Source organism: Littorina saxatilis, linkage group LG3, assembly GCF_037325665.1.
Source record: "Littorina saxatilis isolate snail1 linkage group LG3, US_GU_Lsax_2.0, whole genome shotgun sequence".
NCBI lineage: Eukaryota > Metazoa > Mollusca > Gastropoda > Littorinimorpha > Littorinidae > Littorina > Littorina saxatilis.
Window position 1 is genome coordinate 43120392 of NC_090247.1, and position 14976 is coordinate 43135367.

The window sequence follows — 14976 nt, forward strand, 5'->3', positions numbered from 1 at the left end:
ACCATCCGAACCCGTAGATTCGGTCCGGTCCCGTACCATCCGGAGGTCCCGTTCGGTACCGAACCATCCGTACCCACAGAAGTGTTCGGGTGGCTCGGTCCGGACGTGGACATACCGTACCATCCGGACCCGTAGGTCCGGCATGGTCCGGTTCGGTGCCAGACCACCCGGACCAACAGAGGTGGTCGAGTGGTCCGGTCCCGACCGGACCACTGGTCCGGTACCGTACCCTCCGGACCCGTAGGTCCGGTGTGTTCCGGTTCGGTGCCAGACCACCCAGACCAACAGAGGTGGTCGGGTGGTCCGGTCCCGACCGAACCACTGGTCCCGTACCGTACCATCCGGACCCGTAGGTCCGGGGGGTCCGGCAAGGGCCAGAGGTACTGTCCCGCACCGGACCCTAAGGTCCGGTACGGTCCCGTACCATGGGTCCCGTCCGGACCAAACCCGGAGGTCAAGTCCAGTCGGGACCCGTGGGTCCGGTTCGATCCCGACCCGTAAGCCTGGAACGTTCCGGACCCTTGGTCCGGACCATCCGTCACCCGAACACCAGACGCTAAGGAATGGCGTGGGGTCAAGACGGTCCGGTCGGAGGTGTCGGTCTGAGCAACAGAAACAATGTTCCCGTCGCCCTGACCATTCGACAGAAGTACCACGTTCTGTCGAACACCTCCACGTCCAGTAACTAGTCGGCCGGAGCGTTTCAAGAGGGACAGCCACCAGTCACACGGACGTCAGAGGGAACCGTAGTAGCAGTGGTCGTAGGCACGAAGCCTGAAACCCCTGCCCCCACAGGACCGCCCTGAACGGGGTCAATTCGCATCCCAACCCCAGCGGGGAGGGAATTCAGAGACCCCGTCATCTCCTCCGATCTCCCCCCCCAGGAGGCCGAAACTACTGTCAAAACAGCAGCAGACGACCCAGCGAGGGAGTTCAGAGGAGGACCCGTGTCCCTCCTGGCTTCCACAGCGGTGGAAACCGAGGAGGGCACAGGAGAGGCACCGGAAAAGGAAGATTTTAATGCCAACTGCACCCGGTGTTCCCAGGCGGTCACCCATCCAAGTACTAACCGGGCCCGACGTTGCTTAACTTCGGTGGTCGGACGAGAACCGGTGTTTTCAACGTGGTATGGCCGTTGGCTGTCAAAACCTGAGTCTCTCCAGTAGCCCCTAGATCGGATTCACCAACCCCCAAAGAGGGTTGGGAATCGACCTGCCCCCGGATTCGAGCCAGGGGGGAGAAGGAAACCTTCCCCCCAGGCTTGAAACCGGGAGGAGCTGAAGCCTGAGACTGAGGGCCGGACAACGGCGTCGAAGGGGGGGAAGCGTGTTCCACTGAAGGAGAAGGAGAAAGAAGCTTTTTCTTTCCCCTCGACCTTCCCCGAACCTTCGACGGCGCAGCCCCGCCCGAAGTCCCAGGCTCAAGCCCAGCCTGTTTGAGCAAGCTCGCATTGAGCTCGCTCAAACAGGCTTTCTCCGCCCTCCCTCGCCGCAAACGCAAAGCGTTTGGGGAGGGAGAGTCGGAGCGCCGAAAGATCCCCTTCTCCGTGCGTAAAACATGACGCTGGGCGCCCGGAGAAGGGTTGCCCCCGGCAGACTCTGGTTCCGTAGAACCAGAGCCCAAAACAGGACGAGACATCCTACCTCGCCCTGTACGTACCCTTAAAGACCGAGAATTAACAAAATTCAAAGAAAATTTAGGTCAATACTCAAGTGAATGCGGCGAAACGAGAAGCAGACGACCGGTCACCACGAAGTAGGACGGGAGGCACGCCGAGTCCGCCACACAAAAACGGAGGCACAAGTTGAAGGAAACACAACGTAGCCTCAAGCCAGAAGTGGAATAACACACAATAATCCAACAGGTGATAGTCCACACAGAAAAGGAGCCTCTTAGTCCAAAATAATCCGGGAGCGTAGCAGAAACACAGCCGGTCTGACACGCGTCGAAAAAAGAAAGAGGACGCGCCACCTACATCCTGTAAGGGGGAAGCACTCGGACAGTGCTTGGGATCCACGGTGGCGCATGGTTATGGGAGATAATTGTACCCACTCAGCGTTTTGTCCAATTTTTTCGGCCTATAATAGATAATGTGCAAGAATAGTACTGTCGAGGTAAGTGTTATATTGACACTCAAATTCACAATAGAAACATGCAGGAATAAATAACTCTTATTTGTGTACTAATCTGTGTGTGCATAATTTGGGCAAAACTAGATACCGAACACCTCAGTTCAAAGAAAAGAAGAAACAAACTGATGGGGAAAAATGCAGAAGGAAAAGAAGAACAAAACAATTGAGAGACCCTGAAACCAAAAAATGAGACACAATTAAATTTGTGGTTTCAAAGAGATGTTATATAAGGCTATTACTTCAACTTCCTGCTCGCTTCCAACTAGAAACTTAAAGTGTACAGATTATGTGTGCTTGCAATACCAAAGAAACAGACCAGACAACCCACCTATAAATGTTTTTGTAACAAAACAAGAAAGTAAAATAAATAAATATGTATCGATTGGACATTGGATTTCCCTTCTTTGAGCTAATTTTGTGATGTCAGAGGCCTACAAAACTTCATATTTGGGCGTTTCAGGTTGACCGAAACTTCAAAGGAACTACAAAACACACGTCATGTGTTTGATTACATGTGTGTGTGCTCGTTCAATAGTCAAAACAACAACAAAGTCAGTACATGACGTGTGTTTTGTAGTTCCTTTGAAGTTTCGGTCAACCTGAAACGCCCAAATATGAAGCTTATGTATTTGATTGCATGTGTGTGTGCTCGTTCAATCGTCAAAACAACAACAAAGTCAGTACCTGAAAGGAGTTCGATCGATACATAAAATAATGTTATTTGCGTTTTTGACCAAAATATGACATTTTACACAGATCTCGACAGTCATTGTTCACCTCGACCGCGTCTCAGGAGAACAATGACTGTCTCGATCTGTGTAAATGTAAGGCTTCTTTTTAAGCCTACTGTCTATATGATACTTACCGAGACAGTACTATTCTTGCACATTATCTATTATAGGCCGAAAAAATTGGACAAAACGCTGAGTGGGTACAATTATCTCCCATAACCATGCGCCACCGTGGATCCCAAGCACTGTCCGAGTGCTTCCCCCTTACAGGATGTAGGTGGCGCGTCCTCTTTCTTTATGAGCTGCAGACCCTCAAAAAGCCCATAACATATCAAGAGGGGAGGCGGGAGGGAAACTCTAATAGTACTGTCTCGGTAAGTATCATATAGACAGTAGGCTTAAAAAGAAGCCTTACAGTCAATATAACACTTACCTCGACAGTACTATTCTTGCACAGAATACCAGAGTGGTGTGAGGGTGATATGTAGAGTATTAAACTCCTTAATCAAAATCACTTAAATCCAAGGATTAAGATACCCAGGCAATTTTCGAACAGTACTACCGTAAAAGAAAATATACCCAAGAAACATACCTTAGACTGACGTGACCATGCTAGCAACCACTGCTGTGTGGTGAACTCAATGTCAAAGTCCAGGCCACTCAAAGCTTGAATACCACTGAGTCTACGGCAAGTGGCTAAAGCGATGAGGAACAATTAGTCTTAAAAATCAGCAACTTGATACTGATGCCTGCCAGGGGTTCAAACTCATTGCTACGCAGGAGTTTGAGGACCAGAAAGACATCCCCCTTGGGAAATGAAACCCGAGGTTTAGACACCGCTGCATTGCTAATACCCGAAAGGACATTAGCGATGAGGGAGGACCTGATCAAGTGTTCAGTTCTGCGACCAGTAGCGGCCGCAATCGTGGAAGCGATGGCAGATCTGTATCCAAGAAGAGTCTTAGAAGAAAGACTCTTCTTTTGATACACTTCCACCAGGAAGTTGGCCAAGTCCTGTGTTGAGGGATAAAGCGGCTTTATCCCCTTGGACAAGGCGAAGGTGGCCCAAGCTCTCCAGCGTAAGTCGTAGAGCTGATTAGTTGATCGCCTCTTAGCGTTCAAGGAAAACTCTACTGAACTCTTGTGCAATCCTAGTGCAAGCAGTTTGGAGCGCACAAGAGCCATGCGGTCAAGCACAGACTCTCTGGACGTGGATGAGGGAGGCATGATCGAGGCTGGAGCAGACCTCCCCCGTCCAGATCCAGAGGTAGAGGGTCTACGTGGGTGAGACCGCGAAGATCTGGAAACCACGGAGCTGTTGGCCAGTAAGGCGCGACCAAAATCAGTCTTGGTCGTTCCTGCAGATATTTTGCCAGCACCCTCGGAATCAGAGATGTCGGGGGATAGGCGTAAGCATCGAGGAGCCTCCACAAGAGAGTGAATGCGTCCAAGTGGAACGCATTCATGTCTCGAAAGGGGCTGACGTACCTGGGAAGCCGAGCGCTGAATCGAGTTACGAACAGATCGATCAGAGGACGGTCCCACCTTGCCCACAGACGCTGTAGAACGTTGTGAGCGATGGTCCATTCTGTGGAGAGAACCTGATCGCCCCGACTGAGAATGTCGGCCAGGGCGTTCAGTTTCCCCGGAACGAACTGGACTGACATCCGGACCTGATTGGTCTGGCACCAGAGCAGAATCTCCTCCGCCAACAGGGAGAGGGACCGAGAATTGGTGCCCCCCTGGTGGCGAAGGTAAGCTAAGCATGTGGTGTTGTTGTCCCCGTTGAAAATCAGAGGGGCCAAGGACAGGCCGAATGGGAGGGCCCGAAACTCGAACACCGTGCCCTCCCAAACGAACCGGAGCAGATGTCGGTACCCCGGGGCCACCAGGATGTGGAAGTAAGCATCCTGGAGGTCCCAGACATGGCCCAATCGTTTGGCCGGATGGCCAACCGGACCGACGAAGGGGTTTCCATCTTGAACTTGCACCTGTGAAGGTACAAGTTCAAGGTGGAGAGGTCCAACACCGGCCTGAACCGGCCGTCCTTTTTGGGGACGGTGAACAGGCGGGAGCAGAACCCCAGAGAAGGCTGAGAAAGGGGGTAGACCGCCTTCTTCTCGACCAACGAGTTCACCTCGTCCTGAAGAGCCTGCCATCTGGCAGGCTCTCGAGGAGGGGGGAACGTCCAAGGTAGAGCGGACAATGGAGGTTGTGACGACAGCGGTAGAGAAAACCCCGACCACACCACCCTCAAGAAAAACTGGTTGGAGACCAGTCTGCCCCACATGCCGCGGGCCCGAAAAAAGGGAACCGCCGGACGAAAGAGGGGCAACTTGAGGGGGCGTCAACGTAGGGCCGGGACTCACTGAAAATTCTGCTGGCGGGCAGGCGCAGGCTTGCGACCACCCCCCCTGGTGGTGCTGCTTCCCCTTACCTGTCTGAGCACCCTTCGTCTTGCTTGGGAACGCAACAGGCGTCTAAGAGGAGGAAGAAGGAGGCAGTGAAACTGGCTTCTTCTTCTTCTTCTGAGGCTGGGAGCTGGAGGTGACTGTAGCACTTCTCTTACTCCCCGCCGCCGTCGCCGAAGCAGCGAGGCCAACCATCAGAGAATCAGTGTTCCTCTGGCGTGTGGACTCCACCACAGAACGAACAGTGTCCGGATGAAAGAGGGAAGAAGGCTGAGGAAACGTGTTCCTCAGACTCTTCCTCATATCCGGAGGCACTATAGAAGTAGGCAGAAAATGATCACGGAACAGGGCCAATAAAGTGGACCCGTGTTCCAATGGCCAATTCTGCCGCAGACGTCACGCACGATCGCACGGCATGCAAAGCCCGATCCACTCGAACCGTGTCAAGGACCCGAGTGGAATCGGACTCTGCCCGATTGGGAGGGTCCAACAGTGTGGACAGCGTGCTCATCCATGTCAAGGCCTGTGATTGGGCCTCGACTGTGGAAGAAACGGTGGCCTCAAGATTGTGGAACGAAGCAGAGCTCAGTTCCACCTTCTTGACCGAAGGCACCTCCCCAACGAACACATCACCGTCAGCCCCACCCTAAACACTCGAAGTCTGGAAAGGGAGAGTTCGAGAGTCAAAGGGAAAAGGGAGGGACGAAACAGATTGGACACGAGGAAACAGTGGAGGTGCGCCTCCCGAAGGAAAGCATGGCACTGAACCCGCGTCCTCCCGAGGAACATAGGTCGCGTTTGCACGTGAATCTGTACTCCTCAGGCGATGTGCTGCCGCTTCCACCGTGGCACTTAGACTAGGGTGGAACGCGAATTGCCGGCGGCCGGATCGTTCATAAAACGAGCCGCCGGCAGACGCGGCGTGAGCCTCCCGCGCCCGGGCCGAAGCGGACTCAAAGGACGAGAGGGCGTCTCAGGGAAGGACGTCCTGAAACTGTTCAAACGTCCTTCTAGCTGTGCGAGGACGAGCCTCCTGCCTCTCGTCCTCAGACCCCGGGTCCACGTCCTGTGTGTCAACACTAGACGACAGACGCTTAAGAGAGGCATCCGTGACGTCAAGACGCCGCGTGATGTCTGTCATGTACTGTTGGAAAGTACGAAGCATAGCTTCGGAAGTTCCATCAGAAACCGGCAAGGGTAGAGGTTCAGTGTTAACCTCAGGGCGACCCTGATCCTCCTCCCTATCGTCCTCCGACTCACTCTCCTCTTCACTTCCCGACAACTCCTCAAAAGCAGGAGTGTAGGGAGCTTGAGGGGGAAGAGCCGAAAGCGATGAAGCAGGCTGTGAAGAAACGCCCACAGAAGCAAGAGGCCGCGAAGACCCCTGCCCCAAAGACGAAACGTCTCCAGCAGCCGAAGGGGGAGAAAAACAACAACCCTGCGACTGTTGGGTCAGCCCAGCCAACGAACCCCCGCCATTTATAGACTGAACAGGAACCCATCGGGTCTGATCAGAAAAGAAATGGTCCGGTCCGGTCGGGGGTGCCGATCCGGTCCGGTAGGGTGGTCCGGTCCGGTGCCGTACCATCCGGAGGTCCCGTTCAGCACCGAACCATCGTACCCACAGAAGTGTTCGGGTGGTTAGGTCCGGACGTGGACATACCGTACCATCCGGACCCGTAGGTCCGGTGGTCCGGTATGGTCCGGTTCGGTGCCAGACCATCCAGACCAACAGAAGTGGTCGGGTGGTCCCGCACCGGACCATCCGGACCCGTAGGTCCGGACCCGTAGGTCCGGTACCATCCGGAGGTCCTGTTCGGCACCGAACCATCCTACGCACAGAAGTGTTCGGGTGGTTCGGTCCGGGCGTGGACGTACCGTACCATCCGGACCCGTAGGTCCGGTTCGGTGCCAGACCATCCGGACCAACAGAGGTGGTCGGGTGGTCCGGACCGGTCCGGTAGGGTGGTCCGGTGTTCCGGTCTGGTGTTCCGGTCCGGTCCCGTACCATCCGGAGGTCCCGTTCGGTACCGAACCATCCGTACCCACAGAAGTGTTCGGGTGGCTCGGTCCGGACACACCGTACCATCCGGACCCGTAAGTCCGGTATGGTCCGGTTCGGTGCCAGACCATCCGGACCAACAGAGGTGGTCGGGTGGTCCGGTCCGGACCGGACCACCGGTCCAGCACCGGACCATCCGGACCCGTAGGTCCGGTCCGGTCCCGCACCATCCGGAGGTCCCGTTCGGCACCGAACCACCCGTACCCACAGAAGTGTTCGGGTGGCTCGGTCCGGACGTGGACATACCGTACCATCCGGACCCGTAGGTCCGGTTCGGTGCCAGACCATCCGGACCAACAGAGGTGGTCGGGTGGTCCGGACCGATCCGGTAGGGTGGTCCGGTGTTCCGGTCCTGTGGTCCGGTCCCATACCATCCGGAGGTCCCGTACGGCACCGAACCATCCGTACCCACTGAAGTGTTCGGTCCGGACGTGGACCTACCGTACCATCCGGACCCGTAGGTCCGGTATGGTCCGGTTCGGTGACAGACCATCCGGACCAACAGAGGTGGTCGGGTGGTCCGGTACCGGACCATCCGAACCCGTAGATTCGGTCCGGTCCCGTACCATCCGGAGGTCCCGTTCCCGTTCGGTACCGAACCATCCGTACCCACAGAAGTGTTCGGGTGGCTCGGTCCGGACGTGGACATACCGTACCATCCGGACCCGTAGGTCCGGCATGGTCCGGTTCGGTGCCAGACCACCCGGACCAACAGAGTTGGTCGAGTGGTCCGGTCCCGACCGGACCACTGGTCCGGTACCGTACCCTCCGGACCCGTAGGTCCGGTGTGTTCCGGTTCGGTGCCAGACCACCCAGACCAACAGAGGTGGTCGGGTGGTCCGGTCCCGACCGAAACACTGGTCCCGTACCGTACCATCCGGACCCGTAGGTCCGGGGGGTCCGGCAAGGGCCAGAGGTACTGTCCCGCACGTACGGTCCCGTACCATGGGTCCCGTCCGGACCAAACCCGGAGGTCAAGTCCAGTCGGGACCCGTGGGTCCGGTTCGATCCCGACCCGTAAGCCTGGAACGTTCCGGACCCTTGGTCCGGACCATCCGTCACCCGAACACCAGACGCTAAGGAATGGCGTGGGGTCAAGACGGTCCGGTCGGAGGTGTCGGTCTGAGCAACAGAAACAATGTTCCCGTCGCCCTGACCATTCGACAGAAGTACCACGTTCTGTCGAACACCTCCACGTCCAGTAACTAGTCGGCCGGAGCGTTTCAAGAGGGACAGCCACCAGTCACACGGACGTCAGAGGGAACCGTAGTAGCAGTGGTCGTAGGCACGAAGCCTGAAACCCCTGCCCCCACAGGACCGCCCTGAACGGGGTCAATTCGCATCCCAACCCCAGCGGGGAGGGAATTCAGAGACCCCGTCATCTCCTCCGATCTCCCCCCCCAGGAGGCCGAAACTACTGTCAAAACAGCAGCAGACGACCCAGCGAGGGAGTTCAGAGGAGGACCCGTGTCCCTCCTGGCTTCCACAGCGGTGGAAACCGAGGAGGGCACAGGAGAGGCACCGGAAAAAGAAAGATTTTAATGCCAACTGCACCCGGTGTTCCCAGGCGGTCACCCATCCAAGTACTAACCGGGCCCGACGTTGCTTAACTTCGGTGGTCGGACGAGAACCGGTGTTTTCAACGTGGTATGGCCGTTGGCTGTCAAAACCTGAGTCTCTCCAGTAGCCCCTAGATCGGATTCACCAACCCCCAAAGAGGGTTGGGAATCGACCTGCCCCCGGATTCGAGCCAGGGGGGAGAAGGAAACCTTCCCCCCAGGCTTGAAACCGGGAGGAGCTGAAGCCTGAGACTGAGGGCCGGACAACGGCGTCGAAGGGGGGGAAGCCTGTTCCACTGAAGGAGAAGGAGAAAGAAGCTTTTTCTTTCCCCTCGACCTTCCCCGAACCTTCGACGGCGCAGCCCCGCCCGAAGTCCCAGGCTCAAGCCCAGCCTGTTTGAGCAAGCTCGCATTGAGCTTGCTCAAACAGGCTTTCTCCGCCCTCCCTCGCCGCAAACGCAAAGCGTTTGGGGAGGGAGAGTCGGAGCGCCGAAAGATCCCCTTCTCCGTGCGTAAAACATGACGCTGGGCGCCCGGAGAAGGGTTGCCCCCGGCAGACTCTGGTTCCGTAGAACCAGAGCCCAAAACAGGACGAGACATCCTACCTCGCCCTGTACGTACCCTTAAAGACCGAGAATTAACAAAATTCAAAGAAAATTTAGGTCAATACTCAAGTGAATGCGGCGAAACGAGAAGCAGACGACCGGTCACCACGAAGTAGGACGGGAGGCACGCCGAGTCCGCCACACAAAAACGGAGGCACAAGTTGAAGGAAACACAACGTAGCCTCAAGCCAGAAGTGGAATAACACACAATAATCCAACAGGTGATAGTCCACACAGAAAAGGAGCCTCTTAGTCCAAAATAATCCGGGAGCGTAGCAGAAACACAGCCGGTCTGACACGCGCGAAAAAAGAAAGAGGACGCGCCACCTACATCCTGTAAGGGGGAAGCACTCGGACAGTGCTTGGGATCCACGGTGGCGCATGGTTATGGGAGATAATTGTACCCACTCAGCGTTTTGTCCAATTTTTTCGGCCTATAATAGATAATGTGCAAGAATAGTACTGTCGAGGTAAGTGTTATATTGACATGTCATATTTTGGTCAAAAACGCAAATAACGTATAAAATAAAATAATATTTAGAAAAATTAAATAAAAACGGTTTCAGCTACACTAAAAAAAAGGTATACAGACTTTTTTTTCTTTTTTATTTCTGCAAAGGAAAGTTTTCAGTGCAACCTGTGATAAAACTTTCACTAAGACTGAGAAAGAGACTCTCGGCAAGTCTAAAGAGCCAAATCAAGCATACATAAAATCTATAGGGAGCCAAATCAAGCGCAGAACATCTATGTGCTTTGGAGAACAAATCTATATCTGCTGTAAAGAACAAATTAAGGCCACACATTGGCTGGTAGTGGTATGCTGGCTCTACAGATCTAGCTCTTTCATGTCTGAACTACATCCGGTAACGCTAACAACGTTCAATCTAGCTCTGTGGCCTTCTGCTGCTACATTAGTCATGGTACCTTTGGCACTAAATGTGCAGCTTTCAGGTAAAATCAGTCATAAAGAGTATATTTAAAAGAGGGTGCTTTGATAACAGAAACAAGCTTAAAGACTCCATGTCTTTAAAAAAAAGTCACCATGAGAGATGGATCGAATCACAAAAGCATTCAGAGTATATGAACACATGAAAATCAAGAAGAAAAGAAAATAACTGACATAGTCAAGACCACGCAGATTCAAATCCGAGGCTAGTAAAAGGCCTCATCATGCAGGTTCCTTTTCACAATGGTTTATACAGGGTTTAAAACATATTTCTGACGCAAAGCACAATGACACTGAATGGAAAAGACTACAGAATGTGGTGCATATAATTGCTACAAAGCTTAGGAAGAGGGAGATAGCAGACAGAGTGCAACCCCAAATGCAAACAGCAGAAGGATTTTTCACTCTGACAAACCTTGCCATGTTCGATTTGCAGGCGCTACATAATGGAATAGATTCAAACATTCAATTTAGAATTTAAACACAACGATGAACTAGATTTAGAGAGTTTGCTCAACATTAAAACTAGAAGACACCACAAAGAATCACTAATAACACCATGAATCTTTGTTTCATCATCAAAATTAACAATGGGTATCCAACAATTGAAGCCAAGTACATCTAGCACAAGAAAACCGTGCATCGACACATGAGTGTCTGGAATTTACTTCAAACTAAGTCTTAAACTTGTTCATAACAAACTAGGTGGTTGTGTGAGAAGTCATTAAACACAGAAACAACATCTGACATTTTGTAACACATTAAAGAACAATCTGGCACAATGTGAGTCCCAAAATCCACAAAATTTGAGAGAACACTGACAAAAAGATAAGCCAAAAGAATTGTTTATCATTCTAACTGACCTTCTGCTGCTGACGTTGGTGCAGTACCTGGTGTTCCCATTGAGGAATGTCCTGTCAACAAAGATTACAAGTCATCAGCTTCCATTATATGCCATCCACTGCCTGCATGGTGATATGAACAACCACTACACCAAACAGTAAAGCTTAAAATATACAAAACAATGTCATAACTACTAGCTGCTGCTGGAGTTTTAAGCAATAGAAAAAATGGCTTTAACTATCATGAAAATACAGCACCATAAAAACAGTGCCTAATCAATGCATCAATGGGGACACATGTATACAAACCTCAGGTGACTAACATGAAACAGTGGGGGCACAAGTCAGAACACAGTACTACAACCAACATGTTTTATCATAATCTTCTTGAAGAAAACCACAGAGCCGCAAAACTTCTACCTGACTTAAAATGGGTCACAACTACTTTCTTCGATAATTCTGCCTGCGTCTGATGCCGCGTGCACGCTTATCATACTGAAACACAATTACCAAACAGAAACACAATGCCGACCTGAGAAGCCTTGAGGATGATCTGCACGCCCTTGTTGAGGGAGTGCTGGAGGTCCTCCAGGTTGGGCTTCATGACGACGTTGGGGATGGCCAGCACCACGTCCACCTTGAAGAGTGGGGGCTTGGGGTCCTCCTTGCTTTCGTCGCCAATAGGGTAGCGCACAGCCTGCAGGCGTCGCTTGATCGTGTCCAGGGACAGGCGGGTGCCTGTGAACGTTGAAATTATGGCATGAGTACAACCAAGGTGATGAGACTTGTCTGTAAGACTGAACATTGAAGTTAATGCATGATTATAACCAAAGTGACAACAGACTTGTCTGCAAGACTGTGAAATGATACCATTGTTGTGCTATAAGGTCATGCCCAAAAGCGTAAAAGCAAAAGAGACTGCAGAATGTTCCCAAAGCCAGAGGACAATAGGTCAGGTCGACTTGGATCCAAATAAAGATGACTTACATTTGACAAGAGCCTCAGTGTTGCGCTGGGTGAAGTAGTTGAGGAGACTGTAGTAGCAGCAAGGCTGGCAGTCCTGGCAACGCTGCTTCTTGTTCTTGGTGTCAGGCATTACACAGGCGTAGCCGTCTTCGGACGTCAGGTTCACCTGCTGCTCGGCCGGCAGAGTGCGACGCAGGGTGTCCACCAACTCCATCACGGAACGCTCCACAAGCTCTGACTGACTGAAAATACCATAAAACCTTGTTGTCCCAGATGCTTTTTTGTCATGTGTCACTAAATTTAACCCTCTCTTTTCAGACCTAAAACTTTTGGAATTTAGGAGGACTTAAAAGAGGGGTACCACTGTTATGGTGAGTTGATTAGGCTGTACCATCCTAGTCAAACATAACAGAAACATGTGATACATAAAAAGAAGAAGTAGTTTCTACTCATCTGTGTTTCCAAGAAGTGAACCAAAAATTTAAACAGAGCATAACATTTTGAATGGCACATAGAAAATAGTGGCCCTCTTGGTGTGAAAAACACTAGAGAGGGCATGTGTGTTTCACTGTGTGTGTGTATGGGGTGGGGGGGGGGGGATCCACAGGAACTAAGTTGCTCATTCCAGCAAAGAATATAAAGTGGAGCCCATCTCTTTTAGTTGACATTGCATGTAACTCTGCTTAGGCTACATATAACAAGGGTCCATCTCAGTCTCCATAACTTGGGAGGACCCTCACTGTGTAACGTGAAACAGCCCACTCACGTAGCCAGCTGCTCGGAAGCCTGGTTCACGATGTTAGTGGTGAGTTCCAGAAACTTCTCAGCGGTGATGGCCTCCTCCTCGGGCAGGTCGCAGAGGGCGGTGATGGACATATCGTTAAGCACGGCCTCAATGCGACAATCCAGGATGTCTGTCACCGTCTTGGCAAGCTTATCCAGCTCTGCCATCTCAGTATAGATCAAGTTAATGTCTGAAAAAGAAAAGGAATCGTAAGGTTTGTCTCAAAGTAAACATAAAATCAAAGTGGAGCACCCCCCTTTTAAGACCTCTCAAACTCTCAGAAAACCAGGTCTTAAAATGGCGGTAAGTTTACAGACCTTATGAACAGGAAAAGCAAAGTCATAAAAGAAAAGTTCTATTGTATTGTGATACAACTGCATCTTCTTGTCTTTGCACCAAGGAAAATTCCTAAACAGGTACCTTAAAGTCTCTCTGGAAAATACTGTTCGAACGGTGAAATTAAAAGAGTGCCTAAAGAGACTGCAGAACTGAGCAAAAGAGACCGCAGCATGCAAAACTGAGCAAAAGACACTGCAGAAATAAGAAAAAGAGACTGCAGAATGCAGAACTGAGCAAAAGAGACAGCAGAATGCAGAACTGAGCAAAAGAGAGTGTAACTTACAGCCGGCGGCATTGAGAGAAGTCCAGGTGAGGGAAGTCACTCCAGGCTTGATGGCTTCCTCCACACGGTTGGTGAAGGGCCTCATCAGTGGCACCAGAACTTGCGGGATGCCATCCTTGATGCGATTGTACGTCAGCAGCATCTCCTGCAGACTGACAGACAAAATATATTCTCTGGTTAACATGATCCAGTTTGTTCTTGTTGTTTCACTGTAATTGTTTTTTTGTTTATTGCTGTCGCTTCTTTTCTCAACTTTCTGTGTCTGAGTGTGTGTGTGTGTGTGTGTGTGTGTGTGTGTGTGTGTGTGTGTGTGTGTGTGTGTGTTTGTGTGGGTGTGTGTGTGTGTGTGTGTGTGTGTGTCTGTGTGTCTGTGTGTCTGTGTGTGTGTGGGGGGGGGGGGGGGGTGGGTGTCTATTTTTAAGATAAACAAATGAAAACAAAATCTCAAAATACTGAAAATGCTTATTTTCACAGCCGCTCTATTGCGCAACACAAATTTTAGCCAAAAGATTGATCCCATTAAAGGTGGATCTTTAACCTCTGTGCAATGGGAACATTCTAAAATACCCGTGATATCAGAGAGTAAGCAGGTTTTCATAACTACCAGACAGATAGTTTGACTGCTACTTAATTTTTCAAAGGTTGACAGCCGCCCCGTGTTGCCAACGCAAGAAGCAAACTTACGCCACTTGGTTGTCCCTGATGGCCGTCTCCTTGACGATGAGGTCCTTGGCGGCATCGGGTACATCCAGCCCCATTGCCTGAAGGTACTTGGCCTCCTGGATCAGCTCCATGATCTGGGAGTCGCAGTTCACGAACAGCTCGTTGGTGTCCGGGTGACGCACCAGCAGGGAAGCGTTGAGGCCGCTCTTGGCCGCCTCCACCGCGCGGCACCAACCGCGGTGGTACAGCATCTGAAAAGAGCAACGATGGAGATTTTCATGACTTCCTGGTCATATTTTCTACAACTTTTTTTGTTAAACTGATCAGCATAATGAACTGTGCATTTGCTGACAAGTGAAAATATTAGTCCATCGGGTGAAGTGTTATACTGCTTTTTCTGTTTTTATAAGTTACGTTTCTATGTTATGTAAAGCTAGAAATGTACCCTCACTCGAAAGAATAAAACTGTAGAAGTCTAATGATTCCTTGTTTTGAGAAAATGTAGAAAAAGGAAACATGAACATGGACAACAAAAACAGTTCAATATGTACAACTTTACTCAATACATTACTAACAGCCTTTAGATTTACAGAGCCCTTCATAGTGAAAGACACCTTGGGTTTTTAGATGGCCATCTGCATTTTAAAGACACT

General features: G+C 51.4%; 1 protein-coding gene and 2 non-coding genes across 4 annotated transcripts in view; all 3 read right to left on the reverse strand.

The window, feature by feature from the left end:
• The window catches only part of LOC138962432 (dynein axonemal heavy chain 5-like), a gene marked incomplete at its 5' end in the record, with an annotated part of 134548 nt that overhangs the window by 99217 nt on the left and 20355 nt on the right, over positions 1-14976 (reverse strand). The window contains 7 exon segments of one of the 2 annotated variants that reach the window (XM_070334239.1): positions 10862-10885; positions 11310-11360; positions 11821-12026; positions 12276-12496; positions 13021-13228; positions 13661-13812; positions 14345-14574. In XM_070334239.1, coding sequence (XP_070190340.1) covers positions 10862-10885; positions 11310-11360; positions 11821-12026; positions 12276-12496; positions 13021-13228; positions 13661-13812; positions 14345-14574 — 1092 coding nt within the window. 2 annotated transcript variants of the gene reach the window in all.
• On the reverse strand, positions 1022-1140 carry LOC138963334 (5S ribosomal RNA). Its single transcript, XR_011454799.1, has one exon. It is a non-coding gene; the product is annotated as a 5S ribosomal RNA (ribosomal RNA).
• Positions 8879-8997, reverse strand: LOC138963335 (5S ribosomal RNA). The gene has a single exon (XR_011454800.1). It is a non-coding gene; the product is annotated as a 5S ribosomal RNA (ribosomal RNA).